This window comes from Nycticebus coucang, chromosome 7, assembly GCF_027406575.1.
Source record: "Nycticebus coucang isolate mNycCou1 chromosome 7, mNycCou1.pri, whole genome shotgun sequence".
Taxonomy (NCBI): Eukaryota; Metazoa; Chordata; class Mammalia; order Primates; family Lorisidae; genus Nycticebus; species Nycticebus coucang.
In genome coordinates, this window is record NC_069786.1 from 100984819 (window position 1) to 101010536 (window position 25718).

The window sequence follows — 25718 nt, forward strand, 5'->3', positions numbered from 1 at the left end:
AAGAATGCTATGGTCTCCTAAGTGTTGAAAGGGACTAAGAAGAAAGCAACGCGCTATTTACTCAGAGGTTCCACATGACCAAGCCTGAGTTACACCGAAACCAGGCATTGCATAGATGGTCAGGTTCTCTGGGAGTGAGTTGATACCTGGAATTCAGTTTTATAAAGTTTGACATGGAATTGAACCTCCATAATAGAGCATATACACTACACTTGGGCTAGACAAAGAGAAATACTATTTATTTAAATGAAAGAGAAGCACTAGGGAAGATGACTTGCAGCCTTATGCCTTTTCTTTTGTTTAAATCTGGTTCTGACAACCCAGGATCTAACTAACCCATCCTCTTCATTATCATGTACATAAGGAAGCACAAAAACAAACTAGAAATATTTTAACAGTTGGTGGAGAATATAATACATGAGAGCTTTAAATTAAATTCAAAGGCAATTTTGCTAAGTTAATGTTTTATAAAGAACTTAAACACATACCTTAGAAAAGGAATTTCTTCTACAGGATAATGAACCATATCTTATCTTAATGAGAATAAACATTCATTTATTTACAATGGATTTTCAAAATGCTACATATTCATAATGTATTAAATCTAAAATAGGAATTCCTCATCTAAAGTGAAAAAGATCTTAGTTCAATGCTCTACAAAGAAACTCCTGGGCGGTGCCTAAGGCTCAGTGGGTAGGGTGCCGGCCCCATATACTGAGGGTGGCGGGTTGGAACCAGGCCCTGACCAAACTGCAACAAAAAAAAATAGCTGGGCGTTGTGGTGGGCGCCTGTAGTCCCAGCTACTCGGGAGGCTGAGGCAAGAGAATCGCTTAAGCCCAGGACTTAGTGGTTGCTATGAGCTTTGATGCCACAGCACTCTGCCGAGGGCAATAAAGTGAGACTCTGTCTCTAAAAATAATAATAATGATAATAATAAAAGAAACTCCTAACATTCCTATAAAAAGTTCTAATGACCAGTCTTATAATTACTTATTACACAGCATACCATAAACCACTATCTGAAACCAAAGAGCAGCTAAAAAACACAAAGCACAAAAACTAAAAGACAAAAAATAAAACATGTAGAATTCTACTGTTTATATTCCAGCTTTTCAACTTCATTTTAAAAACTATGAGAGAATACGTTTCTATAGCTGGGCTTGGGGGGATCATCTCTGTAAACCCAGCTAGTTGGAAAGCTGAGGTAGGAGGATAACTTAAGCCTAGGAGTTCTAGGCTGCAGTGAGTTATGATCATACCACACTGCACTTCAGCCTAGGTGACAGAGTGAGACCCCCATCTCTTCAGAAAGGGGGATGGAGGGGGAAAATGAAAAGGAAAAGAAGAAATTTCTATTGTTTCAAGCCACCCAGTGTGTGGTAACTTGTTACACAATGAATAATCATGCTTTGTATACATACACACATGTATATGGTCTGTACAAATAGGGATGCTATTACAGACTCCAAAGATGTTCACCTTGCTCCAAAATTTGGGCCTTTTCTGTTACAGTGTTAACATAGGTATACAGTTATCTTTGCAGACAACTGATACTACATGTGTACCTATCAGCTTCAACTGGAAGAAGAGGCTACAATTTCCCTCATTCATAGCTAGGGAAAATTGTCTTGAAAAGTTCACCAAGAAAGGAGGCACCATTTTTCTCCACTTTCGCCCTATTCCCCTATCACAGAGCCAAGTGCCCTGGCAAGAAATCCAATCCTCAGGGCAACCAATGCTTTAAGGGAAAAGAGAGTGCAACATAACTGCAGCTTGCCTTTTGGAAGCCATGTGGATTGGATTTTGAATTAGCAATATAAACTCAAGGTTTTAAACAAATAAAGGGAAGGACAGAAATAAAGATAAAAAGAATATATACATTTGTCAGTATGTCCATTGAAAGGACCTACTGGCAATGACAATTAGCACACTTAGTGCCAGTAACAATTAGCACACTTAGTACCTGAATTTTGGTTTCTAAATACTGTATATACTCTACACAAAAACTGGGAATTAATGGAATGATAATCAGTACTAAGACAGGGGAAAAAACCAAGTGAGCCCCCAGAACAGCGGTTCTCAACCTGTGGGACGCAACCCCTTTTTAACAATGAAAATACATTGCGGCAATAGGAAGGTTGAGAACCACTGCCATAGAACATCATCTTGCGGTAAAAAGTGCTCGATTAATAATGGGCACATGTCAAATGAACATAGGAGCCAGTCTGAAGGGGATCTGAGGGCCTAACCTGGGACAATTTAAATATCGAAATAAATTATGACAGAACAAATAACCCAGTGAACAAAATCATACTAAATTAAGATATATGGGAAAGAAAATTTGTCCATACTACAGAATGCCAACTAATTAATGTAAAAGAAATGACAGAAAAATGACCATTTTGCAACTATTGTCATAATTTTAAAAAACCAAGTTACTAGTTTTAAAAAAAAATCATGGCAAGAATCACCAGTAGACGCTAAAACTAGAGGGTAAATTTTTTTTACTTTTAAATAAGAGATTGTGTCTTGCTCTTTCACCCAGGCTGCAGTGCAGTGGCAAGATCATAGCTCACTGTAATTGTCAACTCCTGATCTCAGGTGATCTTCCTACTTCAGTCACCCAAGTAGCTAAGACTACAGGTGCATGCTACCATGCTGGACTAATTTTTTTTTTACTATTAAATCATAGAGCTTTTACATTAATGCAATCATGGGGTACAATGTGCTGGTTTTATATACAATTTGAAATATTTTCATTAAACTACTTAACATAGCCTTCACGGCATTTTCTTAGTTATTGTGTTAAGACATTTATATTCTACACTTAGTAAAATTTCACATGTACCCTTGTAAGATGCACTGTAGGTGTGGTCCCACCAATTACCCTCCCTCTCCCCTTTCCCCTTCTTCTTGCTATACTTGGGTTATAGCTTTCACATGAAAGCTATAAATTGGTTTCATAGTAGGGCTGAGTACATTGGATACTTTTTCTTCCATTCTTGAGATACTTTGCTATGTTCCAGCTCCATGTAAACATGAAAGAGGTAAAGTCTCCATCTTTCTATGGACTAATTTTTAAATTTTTTTTTGTAGAGATGAGATTTCACTATGATGCTCAAGCTAGTTGATGGGTTAAAATTTAATGAGCCCATTTACATATTCTCAAAATATCTCCTCACAAATTACTGGGAAAACACTACCTTAATCAAGTGATCAAACTATCACTAGTAGTGAAGCTTTCCATTCTGAGAAGGACACAAAATCATTCTGAACCAATGACTCGTGGAACCAATCCCCCACGTATACAGAAGGACAACTGTAATTTCAAACTTACAGAAAAACCGCAAGAATACAAACATCGCCTCATTCCTTTTATCCAGATTCGCTTATTGTTTACATTTTGCCTATTATTCCTCCTTCTCTACCCCATATGCGTATATACTTACACACACATAATTACTGATTATTCCATTAATTCCTAGTTTTTGTGTAGAGTATATACAGTATTTAAAAACCAAAATTCAGGCACTAAGTGTGCTGTTACTATTCCTGCCAAAAATTCATTACCTAAATCAAATCATAAGAGACATTTTACAAAATTAGCCTATAGTTTTCAAGAATGTGATGGACAAAAAACACAAGGCGAGGCTGATGAAATGTTCCATGTTAAATGGAACTTAAAGAGATAAGACGATCAAATCCAGTGCCTGAACCCAGGCTGGATCCTGAATGTAGGGAAAATATATAAATACATAAAAGGACAATATCAGGACAGACTGACAAAATTTAACTATGGATTGTGAATGAGATCACAGTATTAAATCAATGTTACAAGTTTTTAAAGAGTCTTTCTGCCGAGCTAGGAGACCTGTGGTTAGGTTCTCGGAGTTTCCCGGCAGCATGGCCCCCAAACGCCAGTCTCCGCTCCTGCCTCAGGAGAAGAAACCAAAACTGCCTACTGCTCCCAGAGCGGAGGACACCTCAGGCTCTCAGGGATTGCCGAAAAAGAAAGAAGAAGAACAGCAGGAAGCAATTGAACATATTGATGAAGTACAAAATGAAATAGACAGACTTAATGAACAAGCCAGTGAGGAGATTATGAAAGCAGAACAGAAATATAACAAACTCCGCCAACCATTTTTTCAGAAGAGGTCAGAATTGATTGCTAAAATCCCAAATTTTTTGGTAACAACATTTGTCAACCATCCACAAGTGTCTGCGCTGCTTGGGGAAGAGGATGAAGAGGCGCTGCATTATTTGACCAGAGTTGAAGTGATGGAATTTGAAGATATTAAATCAGGTTACAGAGTAGATTTTTATTTTGATGAAAACCCTTATTTTGAAAATAAAGTTCTCTCCAAAGAATTTCATCTGAATGACAGTGGTGATCCATCTTCAAAGTCCACTGAAATCAAATGGAAATCTGGAAAGGATTTGACAAAACGTTCCAGTCAGACACAGAATAAAGCCAGCAGAAGAGGCAGCATGAGGAACCAGAGAGCTTCTGTACCTGGTTTACTGACCATTCTGATGCAGGTGCAGATGAATTAGGAGAGGTCATCAAAGATGATATTTGGCCAAATCCATTACAGTACTACCTGGTTCCTGATATGGAAGATGAAGAAGGAGAAGATGATGATGATGATGATGAAGGTTTGGAAGATATTGATGAAGAAGGGGATGAGGATGAAGGTGAAGATGATGATGATGGGAGGAAGGAGAGGAGAATGAAGGAGAAGATGACTAACAGAACACTGATGAATTCCAACCTTTTTAAAAATTTTCTCCAGTCCCTGGGAGCAAGTTGCAGTCTTTTTTTTTTTTTTCCTCTTGTGCTCAGTTGCCCTTGAGGTTCTTGAGGTCTCTTTTCTCTACACCATGATTCTCAACTTATTTTGGGGGGAAATACCTTGAGCAGAATACAATGGGAAAAGAATTTCTACTCATTTCTGTTCCAAATTCATTTTTATCCCTTCCCGTCTCAACAAAAACTGTATGGAAGCAACACCACCGAGCTCTGTGGGAAAAAAGAAAAACCTGCTCCCTTAGCTCTGCTGGAAGCTGGAGGGTGCGAGGCCCCTGTGTAGTAGTGCATAGAATTCTAGCTTTTTTTCCTCCTTTTTCTGTATATTGGGCTCAGAGAGTACACTGTGTCTCTATGTGAATATGGACAGTTAGCATTTACCAACATGTATCTGTCTACTTTCTCTTGTTTAAAAAAAGAAAAAAAAAACTTTAAAAAATGGTTTATAGAAGGTCAGCAGAGGGTGGGTTTGAGATGTTTGGGTGGGTTAAGTGGGCATTTTGACAACATGGCTTCTCCTTTGGCATGTTTAATTGTGATGTTTAACGGACATCCTTGCAGTTTAAGATGACGCTTTCAAAATAAATTCTCTCCTAATGACGACTTAAGCCCTGCCACTCAAATGGGAGAATCAGCAGAACCTGTAGAATCTTATTTGGAATTGACATTCTCTATTGTAATTTTGTTCCTGTTTATTTTTAAGTTTTCTTTTTGTTTCACTGGAAAGGAAAGATGATGCTCAGTTTTAAACTTTAAAAGTGTACAAGTTGCTTTGTTACAATAAAACTAAATGTGTACATAAGGGATTTGATGCTTTTCTCTCAGAATAGATGTACTTTCTTTTCTTTTTTTTTTTTTTTTTGTAGAGACAGAGTTTCACTTTATTGCCCTCGGTAGAGTGCCATGGCATCACACAGCTCATAGCAACCCCCAACTCCTGGGCTTAGGCGATTCTCCTGCCTCAGCCTCCCGAGTAGCTGGGACCACAGGCGCCCGCCACAACGCCCGGCTATTTTTTTGTTGCAGTTTGGCCAGGGCCAGGCTTGAACCCGCCACCCTCGGCATATGGGGCCGGCGCCCTGCTCACTGAGCCACAGGCGCCGCCAGAATAGATGTACTTTCTATGATCTTCCAAGTTTGACTGTATAGCATCATCGTCAAACTTTGTCACCCCCAACTTCGTATTTTTTGATACGCGCTTTGCAAGATGACCTCAGGGCTATGTGGATTGAGTAAAGGGATTTGAATCAATGTATTAAATGTCTTCATGGCTAGGAAAAAAAAAAAATCAATGTTACATTTTCTGCTGTTGTAATAATACTGTAATTAAGTTAGAGAACATTTCTGATCTTAGAAAACATACACTGAAAAAATCTGTCATAAAAAGGCATGACATTGGCCATTTATTCTCAGATAGCTCAGGAAAAAAACATGTGCATAAGTATATACACATAAATATATGGGGATAGAGAGGGAGGAATAACAATTAGGCAAAATGTAAATAAGCGAATCTGGATAAAAGGAATGTGGGCGTTGTTTGTACTCTTCTTGCAATTTTTCTTTAAGTTTGAAATTACAGTTGTCCCTCTCTGTATACACGGGGGATTGGTTCCACGACCTCTAAGTATACCAAATCTGCTCATACTCAAGTCCTGTAGTGGGCCCCACTGAATGCACATATAATGAAAAGTCAGCCTTCCATATATTCTGGTTTTGCACCACCACAATAACCTGTGTTTAGTTGGAAAAAAAAAAATCTGTGTAATGAGTGGCTACATGCAGTTCAAACCCATGTTGTCCAAGGGTCAACTGTGCATCAAAATAAATTTAAAGAAGAGAGCGGTGAAGGGAAGAATAGGTAAAGACAAAAGAAACAAACTTTGCCTCAGGAAATTGTTTATTTAGAAAACAGAGTATACCAACAAATAGATTATTTAAAATTCAGAAATAAACTTAAGAAAAAAAAGCTATAAAACATTTTTATCTAAGAAAATATGCAGTCTAGTGTAGGGACACTGACAAATGTGTATTTCTTTTTATTTATTTATTTTTTATTTTTTGCAGTTTTTGGCCAAGGCTGGGTTAGAACCTGCCACCTCTGGCATATGGGGCCGGCGCCTCACCCCTTTGAGCCACTGGCACTGCCCAAAAATGTGTATTTCTTAAACACATGATGTTTATTATGTATGTATCAAGTGTTACCTTTCCTAAAGTGTATTTGCCTGCTTACTCCGTTAACTTTTTTAGCTTATTTTGATCAAAAAATTAGTTTTATTTATTGCAAATAAAAGTTTAACTTCTTAGAAAAATAATTACTCACTGGATAATTCTTTCACAGAGGCAAAAGAATCATTTCTTAGCCGGGCGTTGTGGTGGGCACCTACAGACCCAGCTACTTGGGAGGCTGAGGCGAGAGGATCACTTAAGCCCAAGAGTTGGCTGTTGCTGTGAACTGTGACACCTCAGCACTCTACTGAGGACGACATAGTGAAACCCTGTCTCAAAAACAAACAAAAAAGGGCAGCGCCTATGGCTCAAGGATTAGGGTGCCCCCACCTCTTGCCTCAGATTCCCCAGTAGCTGGGGCTACAGGCACCTGCCACAACACATGGCTAATTTTAGAGACTGGGTCTTGCTCTGGCTCAGGCTGGTCTCGAATTTGTGAGCTCAGGCAATCCACCCGCTTCGGAGTCCCAGAGTGCTAGGATTACAGGCGTAAGCCACTGCACCCGGCTGTAAAGACTCTTTTCTTATCACGATTCTGCTCAAACATTCAAAACAATTCCCCATTAAGTTCTGAATTAAATATCAAGTCTTCTTAAAATTGCTTCAGGCCTTCTCTAACACGGCCTTAATGTAAATTTTCAACTTTATTCTCTAAAAACAAGCCATACTTTCCTACTTTGGCCTTTGTTTATATTTTCAACATGAACGCAACATCTCAATCATCTCATTGCTGGGCACAGTGACTCACGCCTGTAATCCTAGCACTCTGGGAGGCTGAGGCAGGTGGATTGCCGAAGCTCATGAGTTTGAGACCAGCCTGAGCAAAAAGCGAGACCCTGTCTCTACTAAAAATAGAAAAACTGAGGCAAGAGGATTGCTTGAGTCCAAGAGTTACAGGTTGCTGTGAGCTATTATGCCATAGCACTCATAACCAAAGGGCAATGCTTGAGACTCTGTCTCAAAAAAAAAAAAAAAAGTGAGAGAATGCATTTTTCAATCTCTCCAAAATCACATTAAAATGACAAAAAACAGTTACAAAAGGTAATAAATTCATAATTACACTGAGAATAGGTGATGGCAAAGGCATTAACAGAAATTTCTGGAAAACAAAAACAAGTAGGATCATACAGGTAAAACAACCAAAGCAAAAGAAGCCATGGCTCAGAGTACACATTTTCACTCAACATTTATTCAACATATACATACTAAATCTATACTATATGCCAAACACTGTTCTAGAAGCTCTAGAACAGTGCTTCTCAACCTGTGGGTCGCAACCCACAGCAACTGTATTAAAAGGTCACCGCATTAGGAAGGTTGAGAACCACTGCTCTAGAATCTAGAAAGGAATGTCCAACTATTTCCCCCCTCTCTGCCGCACACTGGAAGAATAAAAGTTGTCTTTGGGCAACACAGTAAACAAACACTAACCAAAGCTGATTAGCAACAACAACAAAAAAGGTCTCCAACACCACAGATGAGTAAAAAAGTCTTTATAATCAGCATGTGGCCCACAGACACTGCACTGGGCACTCTGCTTACAGCTATAAATATGACAAGTGAGGGATCTGCCAACATCAAATTTACATTCTACTCAAGGGAGAGAAATATAAAACAAAATCAGATAGTGACTAGTATGGTGGAAATTGAATTAAGTTTGTATGGATTGGGTGGCTGCTTTAGATTTCATGAACATGGAAGGGCTCCTAAAGTAATGGTATATAAGCTTGCTTAGAAATGGATGACAAGACAGAATAAGACATGCAAAGATAAAAGATCATTTCAGGTACAGAGTACAGATTTGGTAGGATTTCAATCAAAAGAAGCGCTCTTGAGGGTAATAGGATGTCATTCTTTAAGACACCAAAGGTTATATATAGCAGAGGCGAGAACCGTTCTTCTTTTTTTTTTTTTTGAGACAGAACCTCAAGCTGTCGCCCTGGGTACAGTGCTGTAGCATCACAGCTCACAGCAACCTCCAACTCATGGGCTCAAGCAATTCTCCTGCCTCCGCCTCCCAGGTAGCTGGGACTACGGGCACCCGCCACAATGCCTGGCTATTTTTTGTTGTGGCCATCATTGTTGTTTGGTGGGCCCAGGCTGGATTTGAACCAGCCAGCTCAGGTGTATGTGGCTGGCGCCTTAGCCGCTTGAGCCACAGGCACCAAGCTGAGAGAACCATTCCTAAAGGAGTTACAGTATAGAGTGGGAAAAGGGACAGATGTGGTAAAAATAATGCTCTGCAGAACAGAAGACAGTATTCTTCATACTGGCATCCCCTGGGGAATTAAGGCATTTGCTTCCAGGGTTAGAGAAACTAGAAAAAGGCTCAGCGCCTGTGGCTCAAGTGGCTAAGGCACTGGCCACATACACCCCAGCTAGCGGGTTCAAACCCAGCCAGGTCCTGCCAAACAACAATGATGGCTGCAATCAAAAAAACAGCCAGGCGTTGCAGCAGACACCTATAGTCCCAGCTACTTGGGAGGTGGAGGGAGGAGAATCGCTTGAGCCCAGGAATTGGAGATTGCTGTGAGCTGTGATGCCACTACATTCTACCCAGGACAACAGCTTAAGGCTCTGTCTCAAAAAAAAAAAAAAAGAGAAACTAGGAAAAAAACAACTCTCTCATGCTTGGGTTGCAAATGCCACGTACCTGTAGGGATAAAGCAGCCAACATAAATACTGATGGTAGCCAGCTGTAAACCAATAGGGAGTGGTGGAGTCTGAGAACTGTAAGGGCATACCTTAGCTAAAAACATTAGAATTGTTTAAAAAGTTTTATTCTGGAATTAGATAGTGTGAAGGTTACACACCTTGTGAATATACTAAAATACACTGAATTGTACACTTAAAAAGGGTGCACGTTATGTATTGATATCTCAATTTTTTAAAAAACTAAAGAGTTTAAGTGCAGTGCTAACAAAATATGAATTAGATCCCACTTCCTCTGAGACAGCCATGAACTTTGTACATGGCTATGGCATTTAAAACTAATCAGTTGTGTATTATGTGGTAGTTATGCACTTGCCTTATCACCATCCACACCCACCTAGGTTGTAAGTTCTGGAAATAGAGAGACCACGTGGTTCTTATTTTTCATCCCAAAGGGAACTGGAAGTCATATTCTTTCTTGAATTTCAACTTTTTTTCTGTCAAATATTTCTAATTTAGGATGACTCAAAATTTAAGATGACATCTAATTTAAGATGACTCAAAGCTAAAGGTGCATTTCCTTAAAAAAGTGACAAATTTATCTGTTTCTAATTTAAAGAAACCAAAATATTTTAAAAAGTAATTTCCCTATCAATAAAGGAATGGTTTAGAAAAATCATACAGAAAATCCTACAACACACTTTAGCTTCAGAAGAATATTTTTTTATAGTAGAAGTAAGATGACCACCCAAAAGACTGTGACAAACTGGTCAACATAAGCAACAAGGCCTAATGTACTGATACGTACATGTGGTACATGTCTAGTCTACAAAAATTAGGCCAACTTAAGGAGGTGGTCAGCTATGAAGGTTACATGGTATTTCTTACAGAAATACCTTATAGGCGGTTTCCAAGTACATAATTTGATCCAAAAGCTGTGTTAATAATGACTCTCTGGAAAAAGTTAACAAATGACTTAGTAAGCATTCCTGTATCTGACCAAAAAAGTAACTCAAACTAGTTTTAAGCAAAGAATCTATTCAAATTTGAAGAATCTTATCAATATATCTATAACAATGCCTCTCAATTTCCTTTGTTTCCCTTTCTCTCCAAGGTTTCATTCCAAAATTCTCTTGTTCTACAATCTGCTTTATATCTCTCTGTCTTTGGATCTTGTCTCCTCATTCTGCTCCATCAATTTTCTCAATATCCCTCAAAAGAGCTACTCCCAATTCCAACATATGAAAACTCAAGGTTGGAAAGAAATCACCATATAGTATAGCAAGTCTCAGATATAGTAGTTCTCTACCTCAGCACGCCTTAGTATTTTATTCCAGGAGTCAGAAATCCAACCAGAAATGGATCATTACCCCTGACATTACCTAGGCACAAATGGGACTAGATAAGGTTTTATAGCCAAGAATTAGCATTGGGTGAAAAGAATAGAGTCTAAAAAGTTACTAAAATTTTCAGAATGAGTTTTTGGGGTGTTGAAATAATACATGCTATGGAGATAGAACATAAAAGCTGGCTGAATTTCATGACCATTAACTATATTTTGAAGTCTTGTATCATGATATTGCTGCTTTTTTTTTTTTTCTTTTTGGATGTGGCTCTCCTCAAAGAATAGATTCACATTCATGGTTCTGCTCTTTTTGAAACTATTCTGTGATTCAACATACACTGACATGAACATTCCCTATTAAAATTTTCCATCTTCTGGTTGGGGGGGAGAATACATGCTAAACATCCCTGCACATTTTAACATGAGTTTTGGTTAACAAATTCCAAATAAATATATCTTTCCTTTTACACCCTAAGTATGAATTAGTAAGAACAGATTTCCATTATTTTATACCACTGAAAGGGTCAATTTAAGAAACAGCCTGGGTCTGGCAGAGTGGCTCACATTCTAGCACTTTGGGAGGATCACTTGAGGCTGGGAGTTTGAGACTAGCCTGAGCAACACAGTGAGAACCCTGCCTCTACCAAAAAATAAATATAGAAAAATAAGCCAGGCCTGGTGGCATGTACTTATAGTATACTATCTACTCAGGAGGTTGAGAAGGAAGGGTCACTTCAGTCCAAGAATTTGAGGTTTCAGTGAGCTACGATCACGACATTGACCTCTAGAGCTCAAGCAACAGACTGAGACCCTGCCTAAAAAAAAAAAAAAAAAAAATCCCCCCAACCCAAAAGTAACAGTCAGCAAGGTCTCCCTAATCTATGCTATCTAGGACTAACCTAAAAAAGGAACCAGGAGACCTGTAATCTGTAATTCTTGTCCTAATTCTGCCACTAACTAGCTAGAACTTAATCATTTAAATCCTTACCCCTTATTTTTTTAATCTGCAAGAAAATAGTGAGATACCAAACGTATCTTATAGGCCTCCCAACCTATTATTGTCTAAAGAGCTACTAGTTAACTACTGACTTCACTAAATCTTTTCTTACTTACCAGTCTTCTCTCTCTAATCTTAATTCTAGAGGAAAGGTATCTGGTGCCAGCTACTCTTTTCTCATATTGATTAAGGGAAGGAAGCAGCTTAAGGACTTGGCTTTCCCACCTTCTCCACGGTCCAAACTCCTAGCCACAGCTATCTGTAATCTGTGATCTATAGTTCAAATGAAGACTCACATATCTGGAACTTGTTCAGGGGGCTTTGACTTGTAGTTTAATAATTTTAGAGTTTTTCTTATATTTTTGGTTTTGTTCTCAGAGTCTATTCATTTGTCTGAATAGTTAAAATGGTCATGGTCATGGTCATGAGAAACAACTAAATTTGACTTACTGTACAACAAACAAAATATGGATTCCAGGAAGCATAAAGGGTGGCTACCGGTAAAAGAATGAACAACAGCCCTATATGGGCTTGTTGCACATCTGAAATTTATTTTGCATTCAATGATCATAAAAATCCACATCAACTTCACATTCTACTTCATAACACAAATTAGAATAAAGTGTATAAAACTGCCTGCCATCGAATAAAATTAAAGCATTAGGATAATGCTACCATATTTATCTGTAGGTTTTGTATTCCTAATCCCTCCCAAACACCAGTGCATGTGTATATAAACTTCAGGAGGATTGAGGGGGAGACTAATTACTCAGGTTTGAAAACTAGGAAAATAGATGGTATCTTCTCCATTCTCTTATAATGAGGAAACTGAAGTTCAAAGAAAGTCTCAGAAAGGGAAAAGATTTAAAATATTGTATAGGTTACTTAAATTATATTTTTTATTAACCTCAATAAAATTTAAGCAAAACTTCAAAGAAAAACCTGTAATTTCACTCATCTTCCTACAACACTAAAGAAACCATCAACAATGCCTAATCACTAGGCTGGGCATGGTAGCTTATGCCTATAATCCTAGCACTCTGGGAGGCCGATGTGGATGGATCCCTTGAGCTCAGGAGTTTGAGACTAGCCTGAGCAAGAGTGAGACTCCGTCTCTAAAACTGGCCAGGTGTCATGGAGCCACCTGTAGTCCCAGCTACTCGGGAGGCAGAGGCAAGAGGATATCTTGAGCCCAAGAGTTTGAGGTTGCTGTGAGCTATGATGACACCATGGCACTCTACCCAGGGCAATAGAGTAAGACTGTCTCAAAAAGAAAAAAAAGGAAACACAAAATAAAAATAATGCCTTATCATTATAAGTTCTGTTTAGACATTAGGCTAGGTAAAAAGAGAAGGGAATTTTCCAAATATTAGTGATTCTAGTTCTTGCCACGTTGCCTAGAACTAATAATGGTCAGGCAGTGTCAAGTTTAGAGATCTGTCTTCAGCATAACTGAAGGTTCAGATGATTGGCCTCATCCATAATAAGAAAAAAAATTCTGATTATGTCACTCTGTAGATGGCTAAACTGGTAGCTTTCATTCTGTCACTGTTTCATTTGCATTCCCAGTTAAAGAAAATGAACTTCATTCTGTTAAGGGGCTCTCTTAGAACGCCTTAAGGTGGAATCCCAGCTCAAACAATTAATGTTCTCTCAATGTACCTGTACAGGAACAAAGAATCATATCCAATTTCTCAGAAACCATGAAATCAAAAAGAAAGTAGGGTAGAATAAAGTGTTGAGAGAAAAAAAAAAAAACCCTAAAATTCTGTACCCTGCAAAATTGTCCTTCAAATTGAAAGAGATAGCAAATAGAATTCAGCTATACATCCCAAAATTATCTATCACAAACAAGTTGACTTCATCCTAAGGATGGAAGGCTGGTTTAATTTATTCAAAGCCATAAACATTATCCATCACATAAATAGAATCAAAACAAAAATTTGATCCTCTCAATAGACACAGAAAAAGCACTTGACAAAATTCAGCATCCTTTTCTGATAAGAAAAATTAAGAATATAGGCAATAAGACTTTTCTTAATTGGGACATTAGCCATCTTTGACACCCACAGTCAATTATCATACTGAATTGAGAAAAATTGAAAGTATTTTCCACTTAGAATTACCAGATAAGGATGTCCACTTTCACATTATTTAATATAGTGCTGGAAGTCTAACCAATGCAATGAGGCAAGAGAAGGATATCAAAGGTATCCAAATGGTGACAGAGGAGGTCAAACTTTCACTCTTTGCAGATGATATGATATTATACTTAGAAAATCCAAAGGACTCAACCATGAGACTCCTGGAAGTAATCAAGAAATACAATAATGTCTCAGAATATAGAATTAATGTCTGCAAATCATTAGTTTTCACAGCAGTCAAGCTGACAATCAAATCCGAGACATAATATTCTTCACAGTAGCTTGAAAGAAAATGAAATACCTCAGAATATATCTAACAAAGGATGTGAAGGATCTCTACAGAGAGAACTATGAAACCCTCAGAAAAGAAATAGCAGAAGATGTTAATAAATGAAAGAACAAACCAGGCTCATGGCTGGGAAGACTCAACATTGTTAAAACATCTATACTATCCAAAGTGATCTACAGATTTAATACAATCCATTAAAACACCAATGTCATACTTTGAAGAACTTGAAAAAATAGTTCTTTGTTTCATATTTGAAAGAGAAAAAAATCCTTAATAGCCAAGGCAATTCGAAGAAATAAAAACAAATCTGGAGGGGTTGGGCACGGGGGCTCATGCTTGTAATCCTAGCACTCTGGGACACTGAAGCTGGTAGATCACTTGAGCTCAGGAGTTCAAGACCAGCCTGGCCTGAGCAATAGTGAGACCTTATCTCTTCTAAAAATAGAAAAACTAAGGCAGGAGGATCACTCAAGCCCAAGAACTTGAGGCTGTTGTGAGCTATAATGCTATGGTACTCTAATCAGGGGCCAGATTGAAACTCTGTCTCAAAAAACCGAAACTGGAAGACTTGCGTCACTAAACTTCAGGTTACAATAAAAGTCTATAGTGATCAAAACAGCATGGTATTGAAATAAAAATATAGACATAAATTTATGGAACAGAACAGAGAACATGGAGATGAAACCAGCCCTTATCACCATCTTATCTTCAATAAACTAAACAAAAGCATACACTGGGGAAAAGGAGAACTGGTTAGCCACACGTAAAAGGCTGAAACTGGACCCATAACTCTCACCACTTATAAAAATTAAAAAAACTCTGAAAGAGGCTTGGTGCCCAAAACTCAGTGAATAGGGCAAAGGCCATATACACCAAGGCTGGTGGGTTCAAGCCTGGCCTGGGCCTGCTAAACAATGACAACTGTACCAAAAAATAGCCAGGCGTTGGTGGAGGGCACCTGTAGTCCCAGCTACTTGGGAGGCTGAGGCAACAGCATCACTTAAGCCCAAGAGTTTGAGGTTGCTGTGAGCTATGACACCACAGGTGACATAATGAGACTCAGTCTCTCAGAAACAAAACAAAACTCTGGAAGAAAGTGGCCGGGGCCGGGGGGCAGGAGGGGGTACTTAACAGCATTGGCCAGGGAAAGAAATTTATGAAGATCCCATTGGCAATTGCAGCAACAACAAAAATAAATGGGACATGATCAAGCTTTAAAAGCTTCTGCACAGCTAAGGACACAACCAACAAAGCAAACAGACAAGTTTCAGAATGGGAGATGAGATTCGCATGTTATGAATCTGACAAAGAGCTAGTAACCAGAATCTCCAAAGAACTCAAGCACATCAACAAGAGCAAACCCACTTAATCACTGGGAAAGAGACATGAACAGAAGGGGCGACATTAGGGACGATGAGCATTTTTTCATGTGTTTGTTGACAGACAAATGGTAAACAAACACATGAAAAAATGCTCATCGTCCCTAATCATCAGAAAAATGTAAACCAAAACTACCTTGAAATATCACCTAACCCCATTAAGAATAACCCATATCATAAAGTCCCAACCTGCAGATGCTGGCATGGGTATGGAGAGAAGGGAACCCTCATACACTGTTGGTGGAAATATAAACTAATACAACCTTTTAAGAAAGAAGTATGGAGAATCCTCAAAGAGCTAAAATTTTCAAATCCCATTTGATCCCACAATCCCATTACTAGGTACCCACCCAGAAGAAAAAAAATCATTTTATCATAAGGACATTTGTACTCAAATGTTTATAGCAGCTCACTTCACAATCACGAACATATGGAAACAACCCAAGTGCTGTCAACCCATGAATAAACTGTGGTGTATGTATACCATAGAATAATATTCGGCCAGTAATAAGATGGAGACTTTACATCTTTTTTATTTACCTGGATGGAGTTGAAGAACATTCTCCTTAGTAAAGTATCTCAAGAAAGGAAAAGCAAGCATTCCATGTACTCAATACTAATTTGAAAACAGTAGAACAACTGCAGGCCCACATGAGAGAAAACATAATTAAATGCAAGAAGGGAAGAAGGGAGGAAGAGGGGAAAGGGAGAGGGGGTTTGGTAAGCTCCCACCTAATGGATACAACGTGGGGGTATATGGCACACCTCCTGGTGAAGGGCTCAACTACTCCAACTTTAACAAATGCAAACAATGTTGCCTATTTGTATGTACCCTCATATTAATTTGAAAAATACAATAGAGAAATACTGTCTCAGACAAATAAGAATTGGAGGAATATGTTGCCAGTAGACCTGCCTTACATGAAATGTTAAAAGGAGTTCAATAGAGAGAAAGAAAATTATATAATTACATTTAGATCACCATAAAGAAAATTGAAGAAGAAATAGTGAAGGTATAAAAACTTTTATTTTTCTTAATCTCAGTTGATCTAGCAAGCAACAGTTTGTTCAAAATAATAATGTCAACAATATATTTAAGTATGTATGCTTAGTATATAATATATATCCTTATATATGCTTTTATATATGTGAAATGAACAAAGACAGGAGGGAGGAATTAAAATTATTTTTTATTATTATAAGGTACTCAAACTATAACCATGAAGTGGTAAAATATTACTTGAAAGTAGACTTAAATTAGTAGTCATAAATGTATACTGCAAATCTACGGTAACCACTAAAAAAAGGTTACAAAACAAAACAAAAACAATAAAAACAAAGTATAACTGATTAACTGACACACTAAGAAAAGAGAGAAAATAAAATCATAAAATGTGGGTGGTGCCTGTGGCTCAGTGAGTAGGGCGACAGCCCCATATACTGAGGGTGGCGGGTTCAAACCCGGCCCTGACCAAACTGCAACAAAAATATAGCCAGGTGTTGTGGCAGGCGCCGGTATTTATTCCCAGCTACTTGGGAGGCTGAGGCAAAAGAATCGCCTAAGACCAAGAGCTGAAGGTTGCTGTGAGCTGTGACACCAAAGCACTCTACCAAGGGCGACAAAGTGAGACTCTGTCACTTAAAAAAAAAAAAAATCATAAAATGTTCAATTAAAACCACAAAAAGGATAGGTGGGATGGTTTATGCCTGTACTCTTAGCACTCTGGGCCTAACCAAGGGTGGAGGATTGCTTGAGTTCAGGACTTCAAGACCAGCCTGAGCAAGAGTGAAATAGTCTCTACAAAAAAACAGAAAAAGTAGGTGTGGTGAGGCACACCTTTACTCCCACCTACTTGGGAGGCTGAGGCAGGAGCATCACTTGAGCCCAAGAATTGGAGGCCGAAGTGAGCTATGATGAAATAAATCACTGCACTCTAGCCAGGACAACAAAGCAGGACTCTACCTCAAAACAAAATAAACAACTCTCAAAAATGGCAGAAAAAGAGTGGAGGACGAAAGAAACAAAGAATAAGCGCAACGAACAGCAAACAGTAACAAATATGGAAGATACTAATTCAGTTATATTAATAATCACCCTGAACATCATAGGTATAAATCCACCAATTAAAAAATTATCCGGGTGGAACAGACAATAAGACCCAACTATATACTGTCTACAAAAAATCTGTTTTAATATACAGACACTTAGGCCAGGCATGGTGGCTCATACCTGTAATACTAGCACTCTGGGAATCCAAGGTGGGAGGATCACTTGAGCTAAGGAGTTCCAGATGGGTTCACTGGTGAATTCTACTAAACATTTAAAGAAGAAATTATTTCAATTATCTAAAATCTCTTCCAGAAGACAGAAACAGAAGGAATACTTCTTATCTCATCCTATGAGGTCAGCATTACCCTAACTCTAAACTAGACAAAGACATTACAGGAAATGAGAACTACAGACCAATCTCTGTTATGAACATAGATGCAAAAATCCTCAACAAAATATTAGCAAACTGAATCCAACAATGTATAAAAGTAATTATACATGATGACCAAAAGAGATGTAGCTCTAATATGCAAGGCTAGCTCAACATTTAAAAATCAATTAACATGGGCGGCGCCTGTGGCTCAGTGAGTAGGGCACCAGCCCCAATATACCAAGGGTAGTGGGTTCATACCTGGCCCCAACCAAATTGCAACAACAAAATAAAATAGTCAGGTGTTGTGGTGGGTGTCTGTAGTCCCAGCTACTTGGGTGGCTGAGGCGAGAGAATCACCTAAGCCCAAGAGGTGGAGGTTGCTATGAGCTGTGATGCCATAGCACTCTACTGAGGGTGACAAAGTGAGACTCTGTCTCAAAAAAAAACAACAAAAAATCAATTAACATAATCCATTATGTCAATAGACTAAAAAATTGCATAATCATATCAACAGATGCAGAAAAACTGACAAAATCTGACATCTATTCATAAAATTCTTAGTAAGCTAGAAATAGAGGGGAACTTCCTCAACTTGATAAAAAAGTATCTACAAAAAGTGTATAGCTAACATCATATTTAATGGCTAGAAACTCGAAGCTTTTGCACTAAGATCAGGCAAGAACGTCCTCTCTCACCATTCATTTTTAGCATTGTACTGGAAGTAGCAGCTAATGCAATAAGACAAGAAAAGTAAATAAAAGGCATACAGGTTAGAAAGAAAGAAATAAAACTGTCTTTGCAGATGACATGATCATCCATATAGAAAATCCAAAAGAATCAACAAAATCCTGAAAAAGAACATTTGGAAGACTTGATACTATTAAACTTTAAAGACTTACTACAAAGTTACAGTAATCAAGACAGTGTGGTATTGGTGAAAGACTAGACAACTAGATCAATGAAACATAACAATGAGCCCTGCGATAGACTCACATCAATACAGTCACCTGATCTTCAACAAAGAAGCAAAAAGCATGATCCATGAAAGACATAACTGGTAAGTTAGACTTCAAAAAGGGGTGCCCATAGCTCAGTGGTTAGGGCGCTGGCCACATGCTCCAGGGCATAGGTTTGAACCTGGCACGGGCCTGTTAACCAAACAAACAAACAAAAATAGCCAGGCATTATGTTGGGCACCTGTATTCTCAGCTATTTGGGAGGCTGAGGCAAAAGAATCGTTTGAGCCCAACAGATTGAGATTGCTGTGAGCTATGATACCACAGTACTCTACCAAGGGTGACAAAGTGAAACTCTGTCTCAATAAGAACAAAAACAAAAAAGCAGAAGCAAACACAATTAAAATGTAGCAAAGATAGTCTCTTCAACAAATGTTGCTGCTACAACTGTTATCCATGTGGGGAAAAGGAATCTAGACAGTCTTTACACTTTTCACAAAAATTGACATGAAATAGACCTTGTCTAAATATAAAATGCAAAACTATAAAACTCTAAGAAGATAATGTAACAGAAAGTCTAGATGACATTGGGTATGATGATATATATATATATATATATATATTTTTTTTTTTTTTTTTTTTCAGATAATACTCTGTTGCCCAGGCTACAGTGTCATGGTATCAACCTAGCTCACAGCAACCTCAAACTCCTGAGTTCAAACTATCCTCCTGCCTCAGCCTCCCAAGTAGCTGGAACTTTTCAACAAAAATCCAGCTAATTTTTCTATTTTTAGTAGAGACAGGGTCTCGCTCTTGCTCAGGCTGGTCCTAAACTCCTGAACTCAAGGGATCCTCCCACTTCAGCCTCCTAGAATCACAGATGTGAGCACCATGCCTAGCCTAACAAAGGCATGATCTGTGAAAGACATAACTGATAAGTTAGACTTCATTAAAATTAAAAACATCTGCTCTATGGATGAGAAGACAAACCACAGACTGGCAGAAAATATTTATAATGTATTCTCCTAATAAAGGACCATTATTCAAACCCATCACTAAGAAAACAAGCAACCTAATGAAAAAAATGGGCCAAAGACCTTAACTGACACCTCAACAAAAAGCATATGAAAAAGTGTTCTCTATCATATGCCACCAGGAAAATGCAAATTAAAACAAGATACAATTATTCACTGATTAGAACGGCTAAAATCCAAAACACTGACATCATCAAATGCTGGTGAAGTGGCAGAGCGACAGTAACTCTCATTCATTACTGGGGGGAATGCAAGATGGTATAAACACTCTGGAAGACAATTTAGCAGTGTCTCACAAAACTAAATATTCTTATCATACAATCCAGTAATGGCAGGTACTCCTTGGTATTCACTCAAAGAAGCTGAAAACTTATGTTCATACAAAAACCTGGGTGTTTATAGCAGCTTCATTCCAAAACTTGGAAGCATCCAGTTTAGTGACAGCTTAGTGAAGATGTTATTCACTAAGAATGTGGATAAACTGTGGTATATCCAGACACTGGAATATTATTCAGAGCTAAAAAGAATAAGCTGTCAAGCCAAGAAAAGACAAGGAGAAAGCATAAATGCTATTACGAAGTAAAAGAAATCTGAAAAGGTTACATACTATGTGATTCCAACAACATGACATTCTGGAAAAGGAAAAACTATGAAGACCGTGTATTAATCAAGGTTCTCCAGAGAGAGAGAACCTATAGGATGTATGGGAGAGAGATTTTAAGGGGGAACTGGCTCACAGGATCATAGAGGCAGAGAAAACCTAGACATACTATCTGCAAGCCAGAGCACCAGAGAAGCTAGCCAGCAGTGTACCTCAGTCTGGAAGCCCTGTGAAGCCAATGATGTAGCCCTCAGTTTGAGGCCAAAAGCCTGAGAGCTCTGGGAAGCCACTGGTGCAAGTCCCAGAGTCCAAAAGCCAAAGAACTTGGAGTATGACATCCAAGGGAAGGAGGAGAAAAAAAGAACCACTCCGGAAAGAACAGAGAGCAGAGGGTGAGAGTCCATCCCCCTTCTTCAGTTTGTACTTGTGAACTGGATGGAGCCCACACACATCCACAAGGGCGGGTCTCCTTCTCAGTCCACTGACTCACACATCTATCTCCTCAGTGAAAATACTCTACGATACTAAAATGACTTATGCGTGTCATTAAGCATTTGTCCAAGCCCACACATGTATAACACCAAGAATGAACTCTGATGTAAACTAAAGACTTTGGGTGATGATGATGTGTCAGTGTAGATTCATGAGCTATATCAAGCGTACCATTCTGGTGAGGATGTTGACAATGGAGCTAAGAACAAGTGGAGGCAGTGGGTATAAATCTCTATATCATCCTCTTCATTTTGCTGTGAACCTAAAATCACTCTAAAATAGTCTTTAATTTTTTTTTACCCTTTTTTTTATGGTTGGGGACTCATTGAGGGTACAAGAAACCAAGTTACATTGATTGCATTTGTTTGGTAATTGTGTCTTGCCTTCAAAAGGTGTATCACACATTAAGACCTCACCACCTCCCTCCTTCCCTCTCTCTGCTCTTCCTTTCCTGTACCCGGTCCCTCCTCTCTCTCTGCTCTCCCCTTCTCCCACCCACACCGTGTCATTAATTGTCCTCATATCAAAATTGAGTACATAAGATTCATGCTTCTCCATTCTTGTGATGCTTTACTAAAAATAATGTGTTCCACTTCCATCCAGGTTAATACAAAGGATTTTACGTAAAGTCTCCATCTTTTTGAACGGCTGAATACTATTCCATGGTACACATATACCACAGCTTGTTAACCCATTCCTAGGTTAGTGGGCATTTAGGCTGTTTCCACATTTTGGTGATTGTAAATTGAGCTGCGATAAACAGTCTAGAGCAGGCGTCCTCAAACTTTTTAAACAGGGGGCCAATTCACTGTCCCTCAGACCGTTGGAGGGCCAGACCATAGTTTAAAAAACAAGAACAAATTCCTATGCACACTGCACATACATTATTTTGAAGTAAAAAACAAAACGGGAACAAATACAATTCACGCCACTTCATGTGGCCCGCGGGCTGCAGTTTGAGGACGCCTGGTCTAGAGCAAGTGTCCTTATAGTAAAAGGATTTTTTTCCTTCTGGGTACATGCCCAGTAATGGGATTGCAGGATCAAATGGGAAGTCCACCTTGAGTTCTTTGAGGGTTCTCCATACTCCCTTCCCAAAAGGTTGTATTAGTTTGCAGTCTCACCAGCAGTGTAAAAGTGTTCCTTTGTCTCCACATCCACGCCAGCATCTGCAGTTTTGAGATTTTGTGATGTGGGCCATTCTCACTGGGGTTAGATAGACACTCACTTTTTTTTTTTTTAACTATCATTTAACAATATGAATTGGCAGTATTCTAGGTTCAAATAGAATCAACTCTGTACTTACTTTACTAATAAAAACATTTTTCACTGAAGATTACTAATTCTTAAAAAGAAATAACAAATAAATACTTAAACTATTACTGAGTCAGGCATAATGCTGGTAAGCACAGAAAACATAGCTATTTTAAAGACAGACATAGTCCCTTTCCTCAAAGTTTTATAAAATTCTCTGAACTTTCTGTACCTTTTATACTCTTTAAAAATATATGTGCCTACATGTTACAATATTTTAATATGAAATATTTAAACTATATACATATGGAGGTGGGGAGGATTTTTAAAAAGACAAATTATGTAAGAATGATACTTTCAGTATTACCAGAGCAATTTCTACTTTATAGGCACTCATCAAATAACTTGAATGTTTTTGAAAAACCTAACCATAACTGGATATATTTTTACTTGACCAAACATGATTACCAAAAATTAAATATGTTCCCCCCAAATAAAAAATTCACAGGAAGTAAAAGCAGCCATGGTTTCTGTTAGCCAAACAATCATCTAAATTATGTACACAAATGTCACAATACAAGAGTTAATGCATTTTAGGCAATTCTCCAATATCAAATAGTATTACAGCCAGGACAGCTAATATTTTTTTAAAGAAAGCACTTTTATCCCACTGTGAATAAACATAAACAATGCTTGCATTCAAAACTCTTTTATAAATTTTAATTTGTGTTTGGAACCAGCAGCTGCCAAACGACGAGACTAAAACCAAAAAATAGCCGGGTGTTGTGGCAGGCACCTGTAGTGCCAGTTCCTTGGAGGCTGAGGCGAGAGAATCACTTAAACCCAAGAGTTTGAGGTTGCTGTGAGCTGTGATGCCATGGTACTCTACCCAGGGCGACATAGTATGACTGTCTCAAAAAAAAATTTGTGATTGGAACCATTTCTTCTTAGTGGATATTTGCAAGAAAACAATTTCCATGGATTAAAAAAAATATATAGAACTACTCCTTACTCTAATAACTGTACTTCCAGTAACATACTAAAGAATGTTAGTTTAAAAAAATAACCATTTCATAATCATAGAACTGGAAAAAATAGTAAATGTAATAAAACCAGAGGTTGGGAAGTATGCGGAGCAATGGGAACATTCTGGTAAAACATATATTTCTCACCATTTTGGAGAGCCATTTAGAGATTACATATCAGAAATACCACTAAGTGTCCAACTTAGAAGACATGCAGTAGAGAAATGTAAAAATGTTCACTGTGACTTCCCAACTATCCTATCTACTATGGTAGAAAATTTGGCTTATTATGATAAAAAGAATGAACTGGATCTGTAAGAAGCAGCATGAAAAATATCAATCATATGTTTAGTAACAAATGCAAATTTTAAAGACATAGCATATTTATGTAAAATTCAAAAGCAAAGTGCAACAATTAAGTAACATTTTATAAATACACACATATAAAATGTATTAAAAACATGCTGGAATAACACAGATTATCTGGGGGAGGATTTTTATTGCACGTTACATTTCTTTTAAGAAAATTATTTGAAGCAAAACAAACACTTATTACTCAACCAGGTGCAGTGGCTCACACCCATAATCCTAGCATTCTGGGAGGCCAAGCCAGGTGGATTGCTTGAGCTCGAGGCCAAGCCAGGCGGATTGCTTGAGCTCAGAGTTTGAGGCCAGCCAGCCTGAGCAAAAGTGACACCCCATCGCTATTAAAATAGAAAAATTAGCTTGCCGTTGTGGCAGGTGCCTGGAATCCCAGCTACTTGGAGGCTGAGGCAGGAGATTCACCTGAACCCAGGAGTTTGCAGTTGCTGGAGCTATGATGCCATGGCATTCTAGCCTGGGGCAATAACAGAGTGAGATTCTGTCTCGAAAAACCAAAGTAACAACAAAAAAAAACTATTACTCCTGTAAGTATATAAATATATATGTCTTATACTTTGGATTACAATGTCTCAAAATTAAAAACAAACTTACTTTGTTGGTTTTTTTTTTTTTGGTAGAGACAGAGTCTCACTTTACTGCCCTCGGTCACAGCAACCTCCAGCTCTTGGGCTTACGTGATTCTCTTGCCTCAGCCTCCCGAGTAGCTGGGACTACAGGTGCCCGCCACAACGCCCGGCTATTTTTTTGTTGCAGTTTGGCCGGGGCTGGGTTTGAACCCACCACCCTACTCACTGAGGCTGGGCCTGGTGGCTCACACCTATAATCCTACAACTCTGGGAGGCTGAGGTGGGTGGATTGCCTGAGTTCACAGGTTCGAGACCAGCCTGAGCCAGAATGAGACCCTGTCTCTAAAAATAGTCAGGCGTTGTGGTGGGTACCTGTAGTCACAGCTACTTGGGAGGCTGAGGCAAGAGAATCTCTTAAGCCCCTAGAGTTTGAGGTTGCTGTGAGCTATGATGCAACAGCACTCTACTGAGGATGACAAAGTAAGACTTTGTCTCAAAAAAAGGTCTTCATTTTATTTGTTTTTTTAGAAACAGTCTTGCTTTGTCACCCAGGCTGGCGTGATCGATCAGATAGCACTATAACCTCAAATTCCTGGGCTCAAGAGATCCTCCTGCCTCAGCCTCTTGAATAACTGGGACCTAGGCTGGCCTTGAACTCCTGGCCTCATGCAATCTTCCTGCCTTGCCCTCCCAAAGTGCTGGAATTTCAGATGTGAACCACTATAACCAAGCTAAAAATACTTTAAATGTTTAAATTTTAAATGAAAATATATGCTTATTGTACAGTTAAGTTTAAACAACATCCCATGAATATATACAAACAATAAATTAAAAAATAAAGACAGATGTTTATTTATATACATTTTTTTTTTTTTTTTGGAGACAGTCTCATTACGTCATCCTGGGTAGAGTGCTATGGCATCACAGCTCACAGCAATCTCAGACTCTTGGGCTTAAGCAATTCTCTTGCCTTAGCCTCCCAAGTAGCTGGGACTACAGGCGCCTGCCACAATGCCCGGCTATTTTTTTGTTGTAGTTGTCATTGTTGTTTAGTGGGCCCGGGTAGGTTCAAACCCACCAGCCCTGGTGTATGTGGCCTGCGCCCTAACCCTGAGCTGTGGGCGCCAGAGCAAGACAGACTTT

The 25718-nt window shown here is 38.6% G+C and overlaps 1 protein-coding gene and 1 pseudogene across 4 annotated transcripts in view; one reads left to right on the plus strand and one right to left on the minus strand.

The window, feature by feature from the left end:
* RAPH1 (Ras association (RalGDS/AF-6) and pleckstrin homology domains 1) overlaps positions 1-25718 on the minus strand; it is a 134348-nt gene that overhangs the window by 95505 nt on the left and 13125 nt on the right. Inside the window, exon 1 of one of the 4 annotated variants that reach the window (XM_053596326.1) lies at positions 4337-4431. The exons of the other annotated variants lie outside the window; for them this stretch is intronic. Within the exon in view, the coding sequence (XP_053452301.1) occupies positions 4337-4375 (39 nt within the window). The 5' untranslated portion in view covers positions 4376-4431. Of the gene's footprint in view, positions 1-4336; positions 4432-25718 lie in introns of those variants that run through there. 4 annotated transcript variants of the gene reach the window in all.
* On the plus strand, positions 3881-4751 carry LOC128589633 (protein SET-like; annotated as a pseudogene).